Source organism: Oncorhynchus gorbuscha, linkage group LG25 (genome assembly GCF_021184085.1).
Source record: "Oncorhynchus gorbuscha isolate QuinsamMale2020 ecotype Even-year linkage group LG25, OgorEven_v1.0, whole genome shotgun sequence".
Classification (NCBI taxonomy): domain Eukaryota; kingdom Metazoa; phylum Chordata; class Actinopteri; order Salmoniformes; family Salmonidae; genus Oncorhynchus; species Oncorhynchus gorbuscha.
Window position 1 is genome coordinate 38,831,966 of NC_060197.1, and position 23,494 is coordinate 38,855,459.

A 23,494-nucleotide genomic window follows, 5' to 3' on the forward strand; every position below is an offset into this window, starting at 1 on the left:
ATTCAGATGATGCTGCGTACTATTTTGCGCAATGACTCTGTCGGTGTGTTCGACACGCTAGGCCAGTGATAACTTATTCAGTGTTTTTTTTAAAGTGTAAATTTAATGTTTAAAAAAAACTAATCTCCAAGATATTGGGATGGCCTTTGCATTTTTCTGAAGTCCGTGCTACATTGTCAGTTGTCTGTCTACCATTCTTTCATTTGTCCTTGGTCACACAGACCAGATGCAGTTCCTTGTCTGACTATTTATTCCCCTCCCTTAACTCTGCTGTATGATTAAATGATGACACAAGTCCTCGTTGGACCCTTGGCACTACTGTCGTACAGTATCAATGTCCCGTGGCCAAGTTAATGTAGCACCCAGTCTGGAGGAAACCAAATGGACTTACAGTACCAGTCAAAAGTTTGGACACCTACTCATTACAGGGTTTTATCTTTATTTTCACTATTTTCTACTTTGTAGAATAGTGAAGACATCAAGACTATTAAATGGCACATGGAATCATGTAGTGACCAAAGTGTTAAACTAATCAACATATTTGAGATTCTTTAAAGTAGCCACCCTTTGCCTTGATGACCGCTTTGCACACTTGGCCCATCTTGCCATCTGAGGCCGGTGTTGGCCAGTCTCTTTTATGCCTACTTCATTCTCAACACACTTGAGTGACAACACTAAGGAAGTGACCATAGAGATCAACCTAAGAGGTCTCGCATCTAAAAGTGCATTGAGCCAGTTGATTGTCAGGGTTATTTAGTTCATGAAAAGCACCCCCTGTTCTTTTCGATGCCGCTTCTCCGAGGTGATTGTGCAAAGCTCCGTCACTGGAACCATTTATCTAAGGTGGCAGAATGTCCATGGGTCTACCATTTTGTTGGACTGTACAGGAGAATTTGTTACAATGATTTCTGAATATTTCCGAAATGCTGTTCAAGTTGTCAGTGTTTGAATCAGTGCTATTTTCTTCCTGCATCTGTTTTAATAGGAAGTTAAAATATTGCCTGAAAAAAACCAAAGCAACTACTGGACTGGAGATGCATTATTCAAACTCCGCAATATTGTAATTTTACTGTTATCAGCGCTAAATCCGGTGCTCTCTGTTTCATATGCTATGGGCATTTTGATCGGGATTTCCACGTTTTCAGTTAGAACGACGTTTGAGGTCAGCAAACGGCAAGAAGTTAATGTTTTTAGTTTGAAAGATGTGTGCTAGTTAAAGCTACACTAAATATACAGTAGTCACTAAGGATTACTTTAGACTAGAGATGTTATTATTTGAAATGCTGCATTTTGCAGAGTGGGAATTAACATTCGGCTGGTTTTTAGCTTGACTGTTAAGATGCAGTGAAACGGATACAGGCTGAGGAATGATCCAGAATCTAGGCCAGTGCAATGAGGAGCCTGCAGATAAGACCATGGCAGTAGTTTGTGAGAACATGGGGTACTTTTGGCCCCCTCTCCTATCTGCTTATTTTCTCTCCCTCTCTGGCTGGCGCTCTGTTCTGGCAGACTATATAGTCTAAGGTCAGTAAATCGGGCTGAGGCAGCAAACTGCCCCCGAAGCCCCCCCCCGGTTTGAGTGACTTCACTTTCCTCGGGATGGGACAGAAATGGCTGGTAGGACTGGGAATGCAAAGTTAGGCCCTCGCTCCCCCATAGATGAGCCTACATTCACATCTAGTAGTAGAGAATAGGGTGGCATTGTGCCTAAGCAGGTTCACTTCCTACTCATGTCTGCCGGTCATGAGAATGTTGTATCAAGGCTGGAAGTGTTGGAAACACGAGCTATATGAAGCCGTGTTTAACCCTTGTCATAGACAACCATAACTAGAGGAATGGTCAAAGTCTGTTAAAAAAGCACATATTTGACAAAGATGCGTCTGCTAAAAGGGAGTAGTTCTCTTGCATAGATCTTCTTAGATAAGTGACTCTCGAGGTTGTTTTTGTGGACACTGTGAGGATACGTTTTCCATCTGAAATAGTTCATGTACTTCCACGCTACCACCAATGGTTTCAGGCTATTTGGAATTGTCAGCGAAAGAAGCAGAACGTTGACTAATTTTCTTATTGCAGGTGTGGCATAGGTAGATTAAGAGTCTGGGCGAGTCTTAAAGAGGAATGTTACATAGCAAGGGCTTGTCGACCTGATCAGCCAGTCTCCTATGTGACTCGTTTTGGGGCGACGATGATTCTGATTGATTAACCGGCTCATGCATTTTACCATATGTCATACGCGTATACTGAGTCTACAAAGCATTAAGAGTACCTGCTCTTTCCATGACATAGACTAGGTAAATCCAGGTGAAAGCTATGATCCCTTATTGATATCACTTGTTAAATCCACTTCAATCGGTGTAGATGAAGGGAGGGAGATGGGTTAAAGAAGGAATGTTAAGCCTTGAGAAATGGTTTGTGTGCTATTCAGAGGGTGAATGGGCAAGACAAGATTATACAGTTGAAGTCGGAAGTTTACGTTGACCGTGCCTTTAAACAGGTTGGAAAATTCCAGAAAATTATGTCATGGCTTTAGAAGCTTCTGATAAGCTAATTGACATCATTTGAGTCAATTGGAGGTGTACCTGTGGTTGTATTTCAAGGCCTACCTTCAAACTCAGTGCCTCTTTGCTTGACATCATGGGAAAATCAAAAGAAATCAGCCAAGACCTCCGAAATAAAACTGTAGACCTACACAAGTCTGGTTCATCCTTGGGAGCAATTTCCAAATGCCTGAGAAGGTTCCACGTTCATCTGTACAAGCAATAGTACGCAAGTATAAACACGATGGGACCACGCAGCAGTCATACCACACAAGAAGGAGACACGTTCTGTCTCCTTGAGCTGAACATACTATGGTGTGAAAAGTGCAAATCAATCACAGAACAACAGCAAAGGACCTTGTGAAGATGCTGGAGGAAACAGGTACAAAAGTATCTATATCCACAGTAAACCGAGTCCTATATCGACATAACCTGAAAGGCCGCTCAGCAAGGAAGGAGTCACTGCTCCAAAACCGCCATTGACAAAGCCAGACTACGGTTTGCAACTGCACGTGTGGACATAGATTGTACTTTTTGGAGACATGTCCTCTGGTCTGATGAAACAAAAATAGAACTGTTTGGCTGTAATGACCATCGTTATGTTTGGAGGAAAAAGGGGAGGCTTGCAAGCCGACGAACAAAATCCCAACCGTGAAGCACGTTGGTGGCAGCATCCTGTTGTGGGGGTGCTTTGCTGCAGGAGGGACTGGTGCACTTCACAAAATAGATGGCGGCATAAGGAGAAATTCTGTGGATATATTTAAGCAAGACATCAGTCAGGAAGTTAAAGCTTGGTCACAAATGGGTCTTCCAAATGGACAATGACCCCAAGCATACTTCCAAAGTTGTGGCAAAATGGCTTAAGGACAACAAAGTCAAGGTATTGGAGTGGCATGCATACACTAGATGACTGATAGGTGGCTCTGTGTTGAAGCCACTGTTCCCCCATCTTGGTACTCCTGCCGCTGTAAAATGTATTAATGTCTACATTTATTTTTGCCCCACTTAATATATTAGACACTTTTAAATGGTATGCATTAAGGTATGTGAGCTAAATGAAAATACAAATATTTCCTTAATGTACAATCGTTAGCGATTTACTAATGTCACTGTCTGCACTAAAACCAAAATACTTAAATATGTAATTTTGTCTTTGAATCCATTTAAACTACTGTAGAATCCCTTTCATTCCTATGGAGGACTGTTCCTACTCGGGGTGTCATATAGCCGACCGGTGGCTTCAAAGCCTCTCAATGGTCAAAACATGGCATCAGTAGTCCAGGGTTTATATACATCGTTGTTGCCATCTCACTCACCACTGAAGAAATTCCCTCTGGTGTTCCCCAGCTGTTAAATGTGTAAGAAAGGGAAAAACCTTGTTCCACCTTTGATATTCAGTGATGTTGTTAGATGGAACTATTGCTCCACAAAAACTGTCCTTGTGATCACTTAGGTTACATGATGACTTACCATCAAGCGAGTGCAATGTGGGTGTCTGATTGGCAACGAGTATCGTAAACCATAGGAGAAATATGTACAAATTGCATAAAAATGACATGGAATGTACCATACAATGTTATGAGTAGTGTGACGTTGTTGGAAACAACGTTATTTGTGCGTCGTGAAGAAGTATTTGCGTTTGTCATATTTGTTATTGTCTTTGCTTGCATAGGAAATGTTAAGTGCATGGATTAAGTTGATCATAGTTGTTTTATTGGTAGTAAACTGGTAGACACTACCAGTTGCATGGGGCTTGCATGTTAGCAGTTATTTTACCGTAGCTTCTGACACAGTCCACGTTGTAAAGCATACAGTATTGTATAGTTGATAGGTCGGATTAGTGGGAGTCCCACCAGGCATCCAGTTGACGTTAATGTATAAAATGGTGGGATGTTGTTATGGGGATGAGAGTTATTTTCTGCCACTGTAGGATGTTCATTCTTCTGTCCTTATATTTTTTTCAGATTCCTTTCTTTCCTCTTCGCCTGTATCTCTCATTCAGTCTCCTGAAGGCAAGTGTATGGTTCTGTTACACTGCTCGTCTGCTATCCTCCCTCTCACGACCTTCACACTCTCCCTGTCATTCTCTCTTGCTCGGCTGCTGCTGAAATGCCTTTCATTCCTCTCAAGTGCTCTTCTCCTACTCTAGTCCAGACCAAGAACTTCATACTAGAGGCCTGGAAACATTTAATTCCACCCCCACTACGCAATCTTCAACAGAACCCACCCCTAGAAGCCCTGTAACTGTATCCCATCTGTTTCCTATGTTGCTGACTGCCTGCACTAATTGCAATTTAGCAGGGCAGCGAGGCTCCTCCCTCTTTCAACAGTGTCTGACTTGGAATTTTCAACCCCCCTCCCTCCCCAACTGGAGGCCAGATCTGTTCAATTACGAGCAGCAACAGGCCCAACCCCGAAGCCCCTGACTGACGCACATGGTGCATGGCAAGGGAGAATCACGTGTTTTATTTAAGGGAAGTTTGCACAGAGTTCAGGTTTAAAGCCTGTTTTTTAAGTGAAGATGTCTTCAGGCATGCATGTTATGTACCATACTGGATACAGCATATATGCAAAACACACAGCCTGACACGTGATGAATTGATTTATCCACAGAGCTAATTGAGATGTACAGTAATGGATCAATCCATCAATTGATGGTGTAGTGATCCAGTAGATTGATTCCCAATGGAATGCACTGACATTCCCAGTGGAATAGGTTGAAATTGATGGAGTAAATTGGCATCAAGGAGGCATATCAAACTAGCAGCACTGCGATGAGGAATAGTGCATGTTTGGAATTAGTTGAGTGAACCCTCACTGTTCTTACCCGTATCAGAAAACTGACAAGACCTACAAATGGCAGCAAGTGGATCTATTTCCAGTCTTTACTGCCTAATCCACTCTGTCACATTATTTAGGTCAATGGCACTGTAGGTCCAAGATAATCCCAAGATTGCCACCTTATTTTAAGAAAGCTGAGAGAAGTTCAAGTTCACAATGAGGAAAATCTCTAAAAATGTCTCCGGTTGGTTGTCCCAGAGGGGCCCTAGCTGTCCTTGGATAGATGGCCCCTTCATCCAGGCCTTATGCCCAATCTCGAAGAGCCTCCCACCCCAGTCCCTTCATCAAGGCCTTATGCCCCATCTCGAAGAGCCTCCCACCCCAGTCCCTTCATCAAGGCCTTATGCCCCATCTCGAAGAGCCTCCCACCCCAGTCCCTTGATCCAGGCCTTATGCCCCATCTCGAAGAGCCTCCCACCCCAGTCCCTTCATCCAGGCCTTATGCCCAACTCAAAGAGCCTCCCACCCCAGTCCCTTCATCCAGGCCTTATGCCCCATCTCGAAGAGCCTCCCACCCCAGTTCCTTCATCCAGGCCTTATGCCCAACTCGAAGAGCCTCCCACCCCAGTCCCTTCATCCAGGCCTTATGCCCAACTCAAAGAGCCTCCCACCCCAGTCCCTTCATCCAGGCCTTATGCCCCATCTCGAAGAGCCTCCCACCCCAGTCCCTTCATCCAGGCCTTATGCCCCATCTCGAAGAGCCTCCCACCCCAGTCCCTTCATCCAGGCCTTATGCCCAACTCAAAGAGCCTCCCACCCCAGTCCCTTCATCCAGGCCTTATGCCCCATCTCGAAGAACCTCCCACCCCAGTCCCTTCATCCAGGCCTTATGCCCCATCTCGAAGAACCTCCCACCCCAGTCCCTTCATCCAGGCCTTATGCCCCATCTCGAAGAACCTCCCACCCCAGTCCCTTCATCCAGGCCTTATGCCCCATCTCGAAGAACCTCCCACCCCAGTCCCTTCATCCAGGCCTTATGCCCCATCTCTCGAAGAACCTCCCACCCCAGTCCCTTCACCGGCACTGGAGGATGAAGGGCACTGGGGGAGGGATCCACCACTCGCTGCTCTATGCCCTCTTAAGGCTGGGTTTGGAGCCCTCCACCCTGGATGCGCTCTGCTCCTCTACCTCTGCTTATATCTTCTTAAGCTTTTTGCATGTCACCATTGCTGGAGCCAAAAAGTGTTTTTTATTTTAGGGATGATCGTAATGTGTATGTATTTTGTTTTCTTGATGTAGCTTTTTTTTTTTTTGCTTGGTTTGTTTTCTGGAACACAATTTCGTTAGTGTTTTATAAAAGTAGCCTACAATGTGTAGACTTGGACAGTATAGCAAGAGTATTAAACTTAAGCCAGACTAGCTGGCCAGAAACTGAATCTGTCCTATGTAGTGCTAAGATAATAAGTCAAAAACAGTCCGCTAATCACACAGTGAGGGAGATGGGCCTGGGAGCTATTCCATCCATCACTAATTGGGAATGACACTGCTGTACCCAATGGAATTTGATCCCTCATCATATAGTGATGCAGCAAAAATATTTCACTGTGTTCATGCTTTTGTGAATAGTAGTACTAGTATAATTTTTAACAATAACAGTTTGTAGGCTTACCAGCTCGGGACTCGATGCACAAGTGGAATGTGACTTAAACACGCAATATCCTCATACCTTCAAGTGTATACTTAAAATGCAGTTCTCGTCCTTTAAAAAAAAGATGTCTATCTTTTTCTTGTCTAGAGGCAAATCTTTTCTTGATTTAGCTAAGCTGTGATCCCTACTGGAAGGTTGTCTTATCAAGTCAACTATTTGACTCATCCACATAGTGCTGAAATGATTGAGCTGATTTACACTTTCTCATCTTGAAGAAATGCGTCCCTTTTTGAGTCTTCCTGCTAGACATATTTTGGGATGTGAGATGTTTTTTGGATCCCACACACTTTAGTACTCCACTCCAATAACTGTGGGGAGTAGATTACGTAATATAATAACCTCTGTATCCCCAACAACTGAGGACCACAGGAAGTGATGTTCTCATCAGAGGTTGAATGAGTATTACAAAACCGTGTTTGACAGTTTTCTAGTGTTTTTGGGTCGTGTTATTTGTGATTCCAATCGGGGAGTGTCGGCTCCCTGTTGCTAGTGGCTCTGATTCCTGTTCACGGTGCGGTAGCCGTTTTTGTCATTTGTTTACTTGCGTCGAGCCAAAATGCTACATTGTTTTCGGCTACATGGAAAGTCCATTTGTGTATGTGGCCTAGTTTGAACAATGCATAATGGACCTCAATGGGAGGGGAAGGCCCAGACCAAGACAACCCACCCTTGAGTTGTGTACCGATAAACACGGTGCTGTGGGTTTAGGTTGGCTGCAGGGTCATGCTGACTGGCCACAATGCCTTTCCAGAGCACCAAGCTACAATAACAATACTATTAACACGTTGACGGAAGCTGTTGTGTCCTTTTACGAAATGTACTATAACATTGGATTTGAAAAGAAACGGCGCCATTGATTTGTTCCTCTTAGATGTGGATCTCTTGACTCCATTTATAGTAAATAAGCATATAGAGGGAAAAGTGCACCTTGTTGCATTTGGAGAAAGTACCAACTGCATATTTGACCTGTTCCTGCTGGAGATATTTCCTCAAAGCAGGGGTCAAACCTTGGTCTCTGTTTGCCTGGGGATTGCAGAGGCAAGCAGACAGCTGATGTGTACCTCCCAATATAGCTGCCAATTCCCCACTATGATTGCTTGTCTCTGGGCGTTGGAAAATTACAGGGGGGGACCATTAGGCTGAAAAGGGATCATGTGCTTATTGGAGAAGCTTGGAATATCTTGTGGATTATGTATGTACCCGTGGCACTGTGCCATTGAGGGGATCCTTGTCCCAGTCTGACTCTGTCACTTCAGCTGTGGCGTGTGGCAATAGCAGCAGGTTAGTGTGCTTAGTGGCATATTGACAGACTGCAGCACAGGGGTGGGGGACATGATTTAGGAAGCCTCAACACCGGGACTATTGTCCAGCTTGTTATGTGTGCTGGATTTTCTTATTGATTACACCGATAGTCGGGTGGGACAAGGCCAGAATAGTGCGACCTGGTCATGCTTGCAAATTGGTCCGTAGGTCATCTGAGGATGAGACTAGTCCTGTAAATCAATGATGTTTTAATTTCACTCCGGTTATATTTTTGAGTCTGAGGTAGTGCACTGTATTCATTCCTGGGATGAGTCATCTCAGTACATTAAAGATATTGTATTGTTCTGTTTGATGAATATCGTACCTAATTTACAAGATTACGGTATGACGCTTAAACATATTCACGCATTATAATTATGTTGACATTGCGTTACTTACACAGACATCTGCAGTATTGAAGACACGAAGCAGAGTGTTCCCCTTCAGCAGAGTGTTCCCCTTCAGCAGAGTGTTCCCCTTCAGCAGAGTGTTCCCCTTCAGCAGAGTGTTCCCCTTCAGCAGAGTGTTCCCCTTCAGCAGAGTGTTCCCCTTCAGCAGAGTGTTCCCCTTCAGCAGAGTGTTCCCCTTCAGCAGAGTGTTCCCCTTCAGCAGAGTGTTCCCCTTCAGCAGAGTGTTCCCCTTCAGCAGAGTGTTCCCCTTCAGCAGAGTGTTCCCCTTCAGCAGAGTGTTCCCCTTCAGCAGAGTGTTCCCCTTCAGCAGAGTGTTCCCCTTTGTATGTAGGCCTATAGGTTGTTTTCAGATAGGAGCTAATTTGGTAATCAAATGATTTGTTTAATTTGGTTATTATAGAAACAACACCTTTTTAATTTAACTCCTGTTTATACTAGGCTGCAGTCGCTTGACCTTAGTCTCTGGCCCATTTTAAAAGGCATTGAAAGTTAAAACGTGGAGCATTTATCCTATGTGACCTTTGCTTCAAGGCACATTTTTATCTCGTCCCCGTTGTCACATTCTATGATGCCCTGTAGTCATTTATGTTGGTCTTCGGGAGATGGGAAGTGACTGCTCAATGGTTCTCAGTAAGGTCCTTGATGTTACCCAGATAGAGGAAAGATAGATTGTGTACCAACCCTTTCTCCATCACAAGTATTTTGTAAGACATACCAGACATGGAGTACCCGATTTAACAAAACTCCAGGCCATAGTCTATGCAGCTGTACTTAAAAAATATATTCATAGCAAAACTTGTGACGTAGACAACAATGCATATGCTACCACACGTCACATAGTATAACAGTTTAGTTTATAGATACAATTTTCTTATTTCGTTTGGAGCTGCTTCATTTCGACCATACAAGTCATTTCCAATGTTGCCTCATTGAAGAGCATTTTCAATGGCAACAACTTGAGAGGTTAAGTCAGCAATGCATGCTGACTGACGCCCTCATCCATTACTGACTTAAAACCGTCCCATGCTATGCATGACTGCTTGGGCTGCAACAAAATGGCCTCTACCGACTATAACTGGACGTGCATGGGAGTTTTGAGTGTGTGATTTTTTTATGCCCTCCTTCTTCCCTTCCCTGCCTCCGTGCATGGCCGACACAGACAAAGGGGTGGTGCTGGGCTCTGACACACCCTCCTCAGGAGGGGTGGCCACCTCCCTTCGCTTCACCAGGCCCTCTCAACCCGGCTCATCTTCCGCAAACTACGGGAGTGACCCATCATCAGGTCAGCCTGACGGAACGCAAGATGATTCACCGAATGTGACGTCCCCCGTGTCTGAGAGGATTAAGGCACTTGAGGCCCTGGCAGCAAAGGAGCCCAAGAACGACGGCGGCTTCCCTCACTTCAAAGAGCATCACTATGAGACGTCTCCTCCTGAGGCGCCAACAGAGAGCACCTCACCCTTCCAGACAAAAGGAGCTTCCATTCATCAGGAATCGCCAGAATCCCCCTTTGAGGTCATGGGAGAAGCCCGACAAGGGAGTGAGTTTGAAGATACTGCAGACTGGATGAGAGCTCACTTACCCCCTGTGCCCGACTTTGAAGATGCTCTTGTATCAGAGGATGGCAAATTACAAGAGATTAAAGTGGCAGATAAAGTGATGCCTGATGACCCAGAGGCATTTGCATGTGTCCCTGACGCTTTCATGGACTCTCCCATTGAAAGGCCTAAACTGAAAAATGTCTTAAAAGACCCAGCGCAGCAGCCTAGCGTCGAGGACGAATTTGATCTGAGCTTCCTACCTAAAGCTTACATAACAGACACCCAAGGCCCCCCTGACCTTCATTCCGAGCTCACTGCTTCGCCTGCCCCTCCTGCTGGTTTGGACTCTCCCTCTCCCTCCTCTGACTCGAAAGAGAAGGATTTGAAGACCAAGCAGGCCCCATGGGGTGGTGACCTGGCGCTCCAAGGGGTAGTCGGCAGCTCAGGAGACTCTGAGGACACCGCCATCAAGGACACTGCCTCCATTCTTGGCCCCTCTTTATCAAGTGATGCTACACCTGCCCATAACCCCTCTGTTCCATCTCTCCCTACTGAAGAAAAGGAAACCCCGCCAGCAAAGCAGCCAATGCGGGTCCCTACCATCAATGTTATTGAGACGGACGAGCCGAATTACAGCGATGAGGAGATGGAGATTGAAATAGAGGATGAAAATTATGAAGTTGTAGAAGACCCTGTGAAAGAGCCACCAAAAATACCTGAGCCACAACCAGATGTGACTAAAAAGGAATTTTCCCAAATTCCTCCCTTAGAATATGAGGGTTATTCTCCTCCCTCCTCTCCTGTCGACTCTGAATACTCACCTAAACACAAGATCCTGAAATCTGATTTGGATACAGATAATATGAAGACCACAGTAACTAATGATGAGTCAAAGGGCTCAAGTGCTGAGGTTTCACAAGCACAGAAAGTGGAGTCTGACCATTCACAGACCCCCAATGAGTCTAATGGAAAGTCTTCCCCTTCTACTGCCAAACCTCCCGAGAAAACCGCAGACAACCTTTCAGACTTTCCAGAATATGATGACGATGACTGGTCAACTGGCGCGCAAGATATCTTAATTAAATTGAGCTCTGCTAATGTTGCAGCTCAGGATCTTCCACTTTGCCCCTCCAAGTTTGAAGAGAAGCCAGAGTCTGATGTTAAAGAGGATTATATGCAGACAGTTGAGCTTTCAAAACCCAACGACATGGAGGATGACGCAATCCGTAAATACGACAGACAGTCTTTTGAAGATGAAGACTCACTTCCATCCATGAATGACACCATTGATGATCAAGAGCTGAACTTTAACACTGTACCTGAGCCTTCTCCTTCCAATCCAACCTCACAGATCCATATTGGAACACTACTCTCTCAAAACAATGCAACCACTGTGGAGCAGGATATCCCCTTGATGGCTGACGTGGACTCCTTCCCCATGCCAGTTGGAGGCCAGCCATCTCCCAGGGAGTTTCCCAAAGATCCATTCGCCTCTTTCCAGAGTGAACTGCCTGGCAGCACCCTGGAGCCCAAGACTGAGAAGAAATTGAATGATGAAATCCTCATTACAGATAGTGTTGTCAACAGCAAGACACTTCCGCCTCAGGAAGCTGAAGCAGGACACCAGTCACCAGACAATACCAGTGACCCAGAAAGCATTGAGCCGGACTGCTCAGTCTCTGGTGCCACGGACAGCTTCGTCGAGTTCATGAGGGAGTGCCTGAAGTCACGACAGGATGAAGATCCAGAAGACCTCCGTCAAGATCTCACAGCCAAGGATGAGTGTCCTAAAACAGGCGCCCCTCCCTCCCAGCCCACACCAACCATGGTCATGGATCTGGAGCAGGAACGCCTCACTATCAATGCCCTCAAAGAGTTGGGCAGCAGCCAAGAGGAGGAGGCTGACCTCCAGTCTACTATCAAGGCTTCTGAGAAATCCCAGTCTTCCTTTATATCAACAACCTCCGACCCTCCTTCTCCCCAAAACAAACCTGCTTCCGACGGTGTATATTCCAACGAGGTAGAGGCCATGGACGTGTGGGTGGCTGAGGCCTACCACCTTGCAGAGCATGTCTTGGCAGCAATACTAACGCACTTGTCAGGTAACATGTCTTCCCTCTGGGATCTGTGCCTGCTAACCTCACACAAGCAAAGCACAATGATCCCTCTTCCCCTCTCTCTCTCTTGCACCTTTCTCCCATCTTGGTCCTCCTATTCAAAATAGGAGCACATTAACTATATAACATATGGTATATAATCACAATGTTGATTCTTTAAAAAAAAATCTGATACAGGCGCCATGGCTTTATTACCGAAATATTTATTTTAGAGTGCAGATATTACAAAAGTCAAAAGGTTCAAACTATATATTGTGCTGTGTGTGTATTTTCCAAATGATCCCCCATGTCCTTAAGGTTGGCAGTAATCATGGTCGGACAGTGGGTGGTGGGCAGTTCAAACGTGGCTTCATGGTGTCTGCTTGCAATGTCCCTGGAAGTCAGGCGGCATAGTCGGTCCACCAGCGTTGGGTTTCTGCTTTGGGCGACGTTCCACGCTACAGTGCACTTGAACAGGACGGGAGACGATCATTCCAGAGACTGATGGTCATTTTCACGGAGCGGACTTTACTCAACCTTTTTTATGATGACATCATTCATTATTGTGATCCTGCTGGATTATTGGATGTTACAAAGCATGTCCAGACTCAGTAGAGAGTTATGTGAAAAATGCTCCGATATTCATGAGTCATTGCGGGCTGCTCTCAGATCTGTATGTGCCTAAGTGTGAGTTGGCAAAAGGCCATACAGATGGGACCAGGCTAGGGGGCATTGGCCCTCTTTGTATTTTGTGTGAAAATTGTCACAGTAGGCTGAGATGCAGGGTACCAATCAATCTAATGAATCTCCTCTTGAATCATGGTACAGCCCCCCCCCCCCCTCCTTATCTGGAAAATTATATGCCGTGTGTGACCAATTTTGGTTTTTAATGGTACAAAGGATGCAGTAAATGAACTTCTGCTCAATATCTATCTCAAATCGGCAAATCAAATATTTGTCACATGCACCGATTACAACCGGTGTAGACCTTACAGAGAAATGCTTACTTACGTGCCCTTAACCAACAATGCAGTTTCAGATAGTATTTACAAAAACAAACTGAAGTAAAAAAATATATATATATATTTTTTCCATATGATCATCCAATATTGCATACATTATCACTGCTGTCATTGTTACATACCATCTAACAAGCTGGAACGTCTATTCTATTTATATACATTTAGTGTAATGGGTGTGTGCTTTTGATTTACCCAGTGGCAGGATAGCCCTCTTCACGGTGTAGTGTTAAAGTAAATAGGAGACCTCTTCCTATTCTCTTCCTGCTCAGTGCAAAAAGGAAATCCAAACGTGGCACACATTGACTGGTATGCAGACAAGTGAATGCAGGATGCACTCAAACCCGTACAGTCGCTGTGAGCTTAACCTACACCACGGGCATGCTATGGAACGTTAGGTCATCACGGAGGCAACCAGTAACTCTGGGAAGGTATATGCCATGCAGTCGTGGAGGGAATGATAAAGTATTACAGTGAGTACTGTTTGAAAGATGCTTTAGCACAATGTGTTTATAGTAAAGTGATCAATAATGCACTATATATACACAGAGTTTACCCAACATTGTGGAAACGCCTTCCTCATATTGAGTCCCCAACCCCTTTTGCCCTCAGAACAGCCTCAATTCGTCGGGGCATGGACTCTACAAGGGGTCAAAAGCGTTCCACAGGGATGCTGGCCCATGTTGACTCCAATGCTTTCCACAGTTGTGTCAAGTTGGTTGGATGTCCTTTGGGTGGTGGACCATTCTTGATACGCGGGAAACTGTTGAGCGTGAAACCCAGCAGTGTTTATTCTTGACACAAACCAGTGCTCCTGGCATCTAGTGCCACACCCTGTTCAAAGGCACTTAAATCTTTATTCCTGCCCATTCACCCTCTGAATGGCACACGCACACAATCCGTGTCTCAAGGCTTATAAATCCTCCTTTAAACAGTCTCCTCCCCTTCATCTACGCTGATTGAAGTGGATTGAACAGGTGAAAGCTGTTAAATGGAAGGAGCAAGTGTTCATAATGTTGACTAGTGGTTACTGTATACTTATAGACCAAAATTCAAAAAGCATAGCTTAAATATTTGGGTCTATTTTTCTCTCAATCTGCTACATGTATAGGATTTCTCTTTTTAAGTGCCCTTTTGAACCTTGTCCTGTCCCTCAGCTTCCACAGTGTTGCTGCCTCAACTCCGCAGGCTGGCTAGGTGAGTTCAGTTTATTTGAGTGTGTTTTTAACCACCTGTTTTAGTTGGATTGGCTCTGTTGTTGATATATTCAGCGTGGGTATACCAGTTTCCCATCAATGGGCCTCAAAAATAAATGGATCTACTCCTGCTGATATGAATCAGTCATCTTCCCAAATAGGGTACACATTTGGACTGTGGTAGCTTGGGTTAGTAAGAACATCTCGACTTGCTGCCAGGCCTTTAAAGATTAGTTCAAATCAGGCAGTCCGATTTGTGTTAATCCTGTGTTTATGTGGACTGTGAGGGATCGGGCCAGCCAGTCGGAAGGAAGTGAATCATGTGAAGACTTGAATCCCACTTCCCCACCCATTCCAATGTGTGTAATCACCTCTGGTATTTCAATTGCATAATGAAGATTTATCAGCTGGTTTAGCTTCACAGGAGTAAAGGATTGCAGTCGGTGTCCAGGCTGTTGTATTAGGTCAAACACATACTGCCAAGCAGGAGGTGGTGTGATGCCTGTACCTCTAAGAGCTGGTTGCTGTCCAGTGAGGTGGAAAGCAGCCCACTGCAGCTCTGTTGACACTGGGAACACTGCTTGAGCCTGTAACGGGGGGGGGGCACGATAATGAACGAGGGCCGTCAGCCCAGGCTGCCTCCCTGTGGGTACCGGCAAGCAGGCTGGGAGGGACTCGGACCCCTGCAGTGCTGGGTGTGGAAACCCGACTTGTTCACTCGGCGCTGCTCAGCAGACAGTCAGGCGGCATCAGGAACATTAATGCTGTCTGTCCTCAACAACAACAGGGGCGCTGCTGCTCTGTCATTCTGTAAACAAGATGATATTTTTCACCGTCAAGCAGCCGTGCTTCACGTTTGAACTGATACACAACTCTCCATATTGTAGTATATTTGGAACAATGTTATTTAATAATGGAGATTTAGATTTTTGATAAACACTCCTGCGGAGGAGCAGTGTTTTAGTACATTAGTTGTAAGAAAACATGACTAAATTAGAGGAAGGGTAAAAGAGCACTATGAGAACTAAGTATCTTAATTTATTCCCTCAAACCTCCCTGGTTCAATAAACACCCCACACAGTTGTCCAGAATTGCCAGTTAATAACAATGACACACCGCAGCCAATATAAGTAGGTATTTTATTGATGTAAAACTATCTGCTGTGTAGCCTAATTTCACAACACATATCCTGTCACTGCAACAGGATATAGATAAGTGATTGTTTTTCTTCTCCACTCAATCTTGTGTAAATTTGTGCCTTTACTATGTGCAGCCCTGGATAAATTCCTATTACCCATCTGTAACACTGCCCCACGACACAGCTGCTTACTGGCTGATAACATATGACGATATTAATCTTAGCTGCCCTATTTTGACATGCATTTCCCACGGTATGCCTGTAGACGAGACATGCTAGATTTGAGTGTCGGTATGTAGGGCCGGGGGGGTGTAGTGAATGAGTGAAACCCAGAAGCCAACAGAATTTCCTCTGTGGTTGCATTATGGATCCTCTAGAGGAGAGTGGGAGGGGTTGTGTGTGTGTGTGTCTGCGCTGCTCTGCTCTGCTCTCCCCCTTAATCAGCTGAAACGCACAGCAGCCCAAGCCTGGAGCCCCCAGAGGCACGTGGGGAGTCAGCCATTTACCCAAGGTTTCTTTAAATGCCTCCTTTTCATGCAGATTAAGGGAGGCCATAACAGGGTTGCGTAACAACAGCTCTGTATAGAGAATATAAATTCTGCATGCATGACTGTCTCTCTCTCACACACACTTTTTAAAATATATATAGGTCTGAGGTTGGAGATCACAATTTGTTAGTTGTGTGGTCCGTACACGCTGTGCAATGAGTAACCTTAATTATTTCCTCTCTTCTCCCTCCTAATCTCTCTACTCCACATATGCTCATAAACAATACATACACACACACACACACCCCTTTTCCCCCTACACACCCCTATCTCTCACCCACTCTAGTCAAGGACTTGGTGCACTGGCGAGACCCCAAGAAGTCTGGCGTGGTGTTCGGCCTGTCCCTGCTGACACTCCTGTCCCTGGCGGCGTTCAGCGTCATCAGCGTGGTCTCCTACCTGCTCCTTGCCCTGCTCTGTGTCACCATCTCCTTCCGCATCTACAAGGCTGTCGTCCAGGCCGTGCAGAAGTCCCACGACGGACACCCCTTCAAGTAAAGCAGCATACTTCATAGGGAACCTTGTGACGCTTAACTACCAACTCTTGTATTGGTTTGGTTGTTAGAACATGAAAAAGACAGTAGTGGTGGTAGTAGGTTGCTTGATAGGACACACACAGCTGTGGTTCGCAAAATGTCTACCAGACTAGCCTAAGAAGGGCCAGGAATTTAACTCTCCACATGACCAGGAGAAATGCTATGCCCCATTTTATAAGTTATTGCCGTTTTTAGTATGATGAATATACATCTTCATCGTAGTAATTTCCCATTGGCGACCAAAAATACTATCTGCTGAAAACCCTCCAAATGGGGGAAAAAAATATAGATGCAAAGCTCCAGCAGCATATTTGTGCTTGTTGTCATAACCTTTGCCTGAGTTGATCATTTTATACTGGAGAGGAGGGCTTATTTCAGTTGAGCATCAGAGCCCAGCCGTACAGACTGATGACTAATACAATGGCTGCGTTCCAGGCTGCCTACATAGCACTCGTCTCAGATGAAGTCATTTGGATGGGGTTCCTTCAACGTTGAACACTACCTCGGCATTTGCAGAGTTCTGATTAACGTGAACGGGGCCTAATAATCATTATTATGCCTGAAAACAGTTGTTGTAATAGGGAAAAAAGACAAACTAGCAATCATGTGAAATTTAAAGCGGCTTGGTTGGTTTAGCGATCTAATTAGCGCTTAGCACATTAGCCTTAATTACCAAATTAAACCATGAAATGTGTTTTTTTTTAGTGATTAGCTCATAGCGGGTTAGCCTGAAATGGTCCAATGACAGCAATTTGTTAGACTAGCATTTAGCAGCTTAGTCTGAGTTCACAGCTTAATCTACCATGCTGTGGTTGGTTCTCCTCAGAGCTCTGATGGAGAAGGATGTCAGCGTTCCCCCTGAGACCTTCCGCAAGCACGTGGACGCCAGTCTGACCCACATCAACCGACTCCTAAAACAGCTGCGCAAACTCTTCCTAGTCGAGGACCTCATCGACTCCCTGAAGGTGAGTTTAGGGGTCTGTCCTTCTGCCTGCCTTTCAGTCAGTTTGTCATCCCCCCCCCTTCGGGTATCTGACCCTCGGTTCATGATTGATAGTGTTAGCAGTGACTCCTTCCATAGTAGCCCTTGTGTGTTTTTGTGCATTGTCTTGCATCTTACCTCGTTTAGGGTCTTGTGCTTACACATCCTTGTGTGTGTAAATATGTACGGGACCCTAAACATGGTATCAAGCTTGACAGTCCCAAACTGACTGACGCCTTCTCATATTCCTAGGTCTCGTCCCCCTTTAACTCTCTTCTCCTGGCGTACAATCTTTTTATAACTCGCACACTCTGAACACTTCCTGCTGTATGTGTCTTTTAATAAACCTCTAGCAACTCAACCCTATTGTATCCTGCAGTGTTAGTGTGACAGGCATCTATAGTCGAGTTGTTCATGTGACTATGGGAGAGCTCCATGTTATGGCTGTGTGCATCAATCACACAGTGTAGGTGCTAAATAAGGCCTGAGTTAGTACTGCAGCCATCAGATGGCAGCAAGCTAGTGGACCTAGAACTCAGCTCATGGTTAGCTATGGAGGGGGGAGGGGCAACTTCCAGTGTGCCAGCTCATTAGAGACCCAACCTATCAGACCAAGACGACCGTCGCTGGTCCATTCCACCGCCGCTATGGCAGAGATGACGCTCCTCCCAGTTTATTAAATCAACCTTCAAACCCTCTCCCTAGCTGGAGGTAGAAGCTGTTCTTAACCTTAGATATAGGATCAGATTACCATACCTACATAACCTAACCTTAGATATAGGAGCAGATTACCATACCTACATAACCTAACCTTAGATATAGGATCAGATTACCATACCTATACAACCTAACCTTAGATATAGGATCAGATTACCATACCTACATAACCTAACCTTAGATATAGGATCAGATTACCATACCTACATAACCTAACCTTAGCCAACATGGGGATTAGAAAGATATTTGACCCAACAACAGTTTGTTTGGGGCAAATTCTCCCTAGTCATTCATACATATTGCATGTCATGGTGATGAACCGTGGATGTATTCCGTAGGGGTTGGGACTTTAGAGAAGGTTCACCTAGAAATGTCATGCTATTCTACATGACAGAACCATGCCTGTTCTACATTTTCTGTCTGCAAGGTTTGAACTACTTAACCCCTCTTGAACAGGCCACAGGCAACCTGTGTTCTAACCAATGATTAAATGACCTCATTGGCTGTAACCCGGCTTGTTTTCCTCCCAGCTGGCTGTTGTGATGTGGCTGCTGACCTACGTAGGAGCTGTTTTCAACGGCATCACCATCCTCATCCTGGGTAAGAGGCTATTGCAGCACTGCATGGTGGTTGTGTGTATGTGTTGTGTGCATCGTTAAACACTTTGAAATATAATAGATATCTTTGGCGTTTGAGAAGTTTTTCCATGTCGGCTGGTTTGAAAAGGCATGATATCTATGAGAATGAAAGGGGGCTGTCTATTTTACTTAGTGACCTATATTTCCATCTGACCTGGTCTACGGCCAACACACGTATTTAATAATCTGGAAATGTTTATGGATGTGGGGCACACAGCTTGTTCTCGTTGATGCTGGAGAAATGCATAGCGGGAGTTCAAACATTCCTTTGATGTTTTGTAGAATTGGCGGTTTGCATGTCACACCTGTTCAGGGCTTTGCCAACCTGTGAAAGACCTTGTAAGGCTAATTTACTACACACTCAAATTATTTTTTTTACAGATAATTTCTCATTTTTTGTCTTCTGATGTGTTTTAAGGATTGTTGTATATTTAAAACATCCAATTTAATTCTATACTGAACAGAAATATAAACGCAACCATTTCTAAGATTTTACTGAGTTATAGTTCATATAAGGAAATCGGTCAATAGTCCTGAACGATTTTATTTCTAATCTATGGATACCTTAACAAACAAATGTAGAGCGTGGATCAGGAAACCAGTATCTGGTGTGACCACCATCTGCCTCCTGTAGTGTGACACATGACTTTCCCTTAGAGCAGATCAGGCTGTTGATTGTGGAATGTTGTCCTACTCCTCTTCAATGACTGTTCGAAGTTGTTGGATATCGGCGGGAGCTGGAACACGCTGTCGCTCAAGAGCATCCCAAACATGCTCAATGGGTGACATGTCCGAGTATGCATTATTAGGCCGTGCATTTATCATGCTGAAACATGAGGTGATGGCGGCCGATGAAAGACAACAATGGACCTCAAGGATCTCTGCATTCAAATTGCCAGCAATAAAATACAATTGTGTTTGTTGTCTGTAGCTTGTGCCAGCCAATACCATAACCCCACCACCACCACCATGGGGCACTCTGTTCGCTCTCCCACACAATGCCATACACCTGGTCTGCGGTTGTGAGGCTGGTTGAATGTACTGCCAAATTCTCTAAAACGACGTTGGAGGCGGCTTATGGTTGAGAAAATAACATTCTAATCTCGGGTAACAGCTTTGGTGGACATTCCTGCAGTCAGCATGCCAATTGCACGCTCGCTCAAAACTCTGGCATTGTGTTGTGACAACTGCACGTTTTAGTGGCCTTTTATTGTCCCCAGCACAAGGTGCACCTGTGTAATGATTATGCTGTTTAATCGTCTTCTTGATCGTCTTCTTGGATTATCATGGCAGAGGAGAAATTGGCACTAACGGATGTAAATTTGCGAGAAACTACTTTTTTTTTTGTGCGTATGGAAAATGTCTGGGTTATTTTATTTCCTGTTGCATTTTAATATTGTTTTTAAATATTGTGTGTGTAAAAATAGTGTGAATTTCAGTGAAAAAAATGCAAAACCTTGAAAAATAAAACAGAATTTGGGCCCTAATAAATACGGCTAAAATAGAATGGGTACATTTTCATGAAGAACATGTTTCCACTTCAGCTGTCTAAAAATATGTGTGTGGTAGTGGGAGATGTAGACTTTAAGTTAATGTAGGTCTGATTTACTTTAGTTGACTGCTATATATTTTAGAACATCAATTATGAAAAAGGGTATATTTATGCCTCCGAAAAATGCTTAACTCCAATGTATTGGATTTAGCCGTACCCTGACACAAATGATTATACTGTTGCTATCCTGAGAAACTTGTTGTGTATGTAATGACTTATACAGTGCATTTGGAAAGTTCTCAGACCACTTAACTTTTTTTCCACATTTTGTTACATTACAGCCTTATTCTAAAATGGATTACATTGTTTTCCTCATTAATCCACACACAATACCCCATAATGAAAAAGTGAAAACAGGTTTTTCAAAATTGTTGGACATTTATATAATTGTCACTCTGACAGAGTTCCCTCGTGGAGATGGTCGTCCTTCTGGAAGGTTCTCCCATCTCTGCAGTACTCCACCAATCAGGCCTTTATGGTAGAGTGGCCAGACGCAAGCCACTACTCTGTAAAAGGCACATGACAGCCCGCTTGGAGTTTTGCCCAAAGGACTCTCGGACCATGAAACAGGATTCTCTGTTCTGATGAAACTAAGATTGAACTCATTGGCCTGAATGTCAAGCGTCACGTCTGGAGGAAACCTAGCACCATCCAGTGAAGTGAAGCATGGTGGTGGCAGCATCATGCTGTGGGGATGTTTTTCAGCAGCAGGGACTGGGAGACTAGTCAGGATCGAGGCAAAGATAAACAGAGCAAAGTACAGAGATTCTTGATGAAAACCTGCTCCAGAGCACTCAGGACCTCAGACAGGTGTGACGGTTCACCTTCCAATAGGCAACGGCCCTAAGCACACAGCTTAGACAATGCAGGAGTCGCATCGGGACAAGTCTCTGAATGTCCTTGAGTGGCCCAGCCAGAGCCCGGACTTGAACCTGCTTCAACGTTTCAGGAGAGACCTGAAAATAGCTGTGCTGCGACGCTCCCCATACAACCTGACAGAGCTTGAGAGGATCTGCAGAGAAGAATGGGAGAAACTCTCCAAATACAGGTGTGCCAAGCTTGTAGCGTCATACCCAAGAAGACTCAATGTTGTAATTGCTACCAAATATGCTTCAACCAAAGGGTCTGAAATACTTATGTACAGTTGAAGTCGGAAGTTTACATACACTTGGTTGGAGTCAATATAACTAGTTTTTCAACCACTCCACAATAGTTTAAGTCGGTTAGGACATCTACTTTCTGAATGACACAAGTAATTTTTCCAACAATTGTTTACAGACAGATTATTTCACTGTATCACAATTCCAGTGAGTCAGAAGTTTACATACACTAAGTTGACTGTGCCTTTAAACAGCTTGGAAAATTCCAGAAAATTATGTCATGGCTTTAGAAGCTTCCAGTGGGCTAATTGACATAATTTTAGTGAATTGAAGGTGTACCTGTGGATGTATTCCAAAGCCTACCTTCAAACCCGGGGCCTCTTTGCTTGATATCATAGGAAAATCAAAAGAAATCAGCCAAGACCTCTGAAAAAAAATTGTAGACCTCCACAAGTCTGGTTCATCCTTGGGAGCAATTTCCAAATGCCTGAGAAGGTTCCACGTTCATCTGTACAAGCAATAGTACGCAAGTATAAACACCATGGGACCACGCAGCCGTCATACTGCTCAGGAAGGAGATGCATTCTGTCTCCTAGAGACAAACATATGTTGGTGCAAAAAGTGCAAATCAATCCCAGAACAACAGCAAAGGACATTGTGAAGATGCTGGAAGAAACAGTACAAAAGTATCTATATCCACAGTAAAACTAGTCCTATATTGACATAACCTGAAAGGCTGCTCAGCAAGGAATCCCCGGGACCACCCATACGTAGAATGTATGCACACATGACTGTAAGTCGCTTTGGATAAAAGCGTCTGCTAAATGGCATTTATTATTATTATTATAAGAAGCCACTGCTCCAAAACCGCCATCCCAACTGTGAAGCACGGGGGTGGCAGCATCATGTTGTGGGGGTTCTTTGCTGCAGGAGGGACTGGTGCACTTCACAAAATAGATGGCATCATGGAGGGGGAATGGTATGTGGAAATATTGAAGCAACATCTCAAGACATCAGTCAGGAAGTTAAAGCTTGGTCGCAAATGGGTCTTCCAAATGGACAATGACCCCAAGCATACTTCCAAAGTTGTGGCAAAATGGCTTAAGGACAACAAAGTCAAGGTATTGGAGTGGCCATCACAAAGCCCTGACCTCAATCCTATAGAAAATGTGTGGGAAGAACTGAAAAAAGCGTGTGCAAGCAAGGAGGCCTACAAACCTGACTCGGTTACACCAGCTTTGTCAGTAGGAATGGGCCAAAATTCACCCAACGTATTGTGGAAGGCTACCCAAAACATTTGACCCAAGTTAAACAATTTATAGGAAATGCTACCAAACACTAATTGAGTGTATATAAACTTCTGACCCACTGTGTTGAAAGAAATAAATAAAAGCTGAAATAAATCATTCTCTACTATTATTCTGACATTTCACATTCTTAAAATAAAGTGGTGATCCTAACTGACCAAAGACAGGGAATGTTTACTAGGATTAAATGTCAGGAATTGTGAAACTGGGTAAGGTGTATGTAAACTTCCGACTTCAACTGTAAGTGTGATATTTAATCCATTTTCGAATAAGGCTAACGTAACAAAGTGGAGAAGGGTTCTATTGAGGGTTCTGAATACTTTCCACCTGCACGATCTGTGTAACTGCTAAATGCACAAACACTGCATGTTAATGTATGACAACTT

General features: G+C 44.4%; 1 protein-coding gene across 3 annotated transcripts in view; it reads left to right on the forward strand.

Annotated features, from left to right (window-relative positions):
- rtn3 (reticulon 3) overlaps positions 1 to 23,494 on the forward strand; it is a 34,543-nt gene that overhangs the window by 2,774 nt on the left and 8,275 nt on the right. Inside the window, exons 2-5 of one of the 3 annotated variants that reach the window (XM_046329377.1) lie at positions 4,502 to 4,549; positions 16,563 to 16,770; positions 17,639 to 17,777; positions 19,042 to 19,111. In XM_046329377.1, the coding sequence (XP_046185333.1) occupies positions 4,502 to 4,549; positions 16,563 to 16,770; positions 17,639 to 17,777; positions 19,042 to 19,111 (465 nt within the window). Of the gene's footprint in view, positions 1 to 4,501; positions 4,550 to 9,897; positions 14,077 to 16,562; positions 16,771 to 17,638; positions 17,778 to 19,041; positions 19,112 to 23,494 lie in introns of those variants that run through there. The other 2 variants (XM_046329378.1, XM_046329376.1) reach the window with 2 other exon arrangements.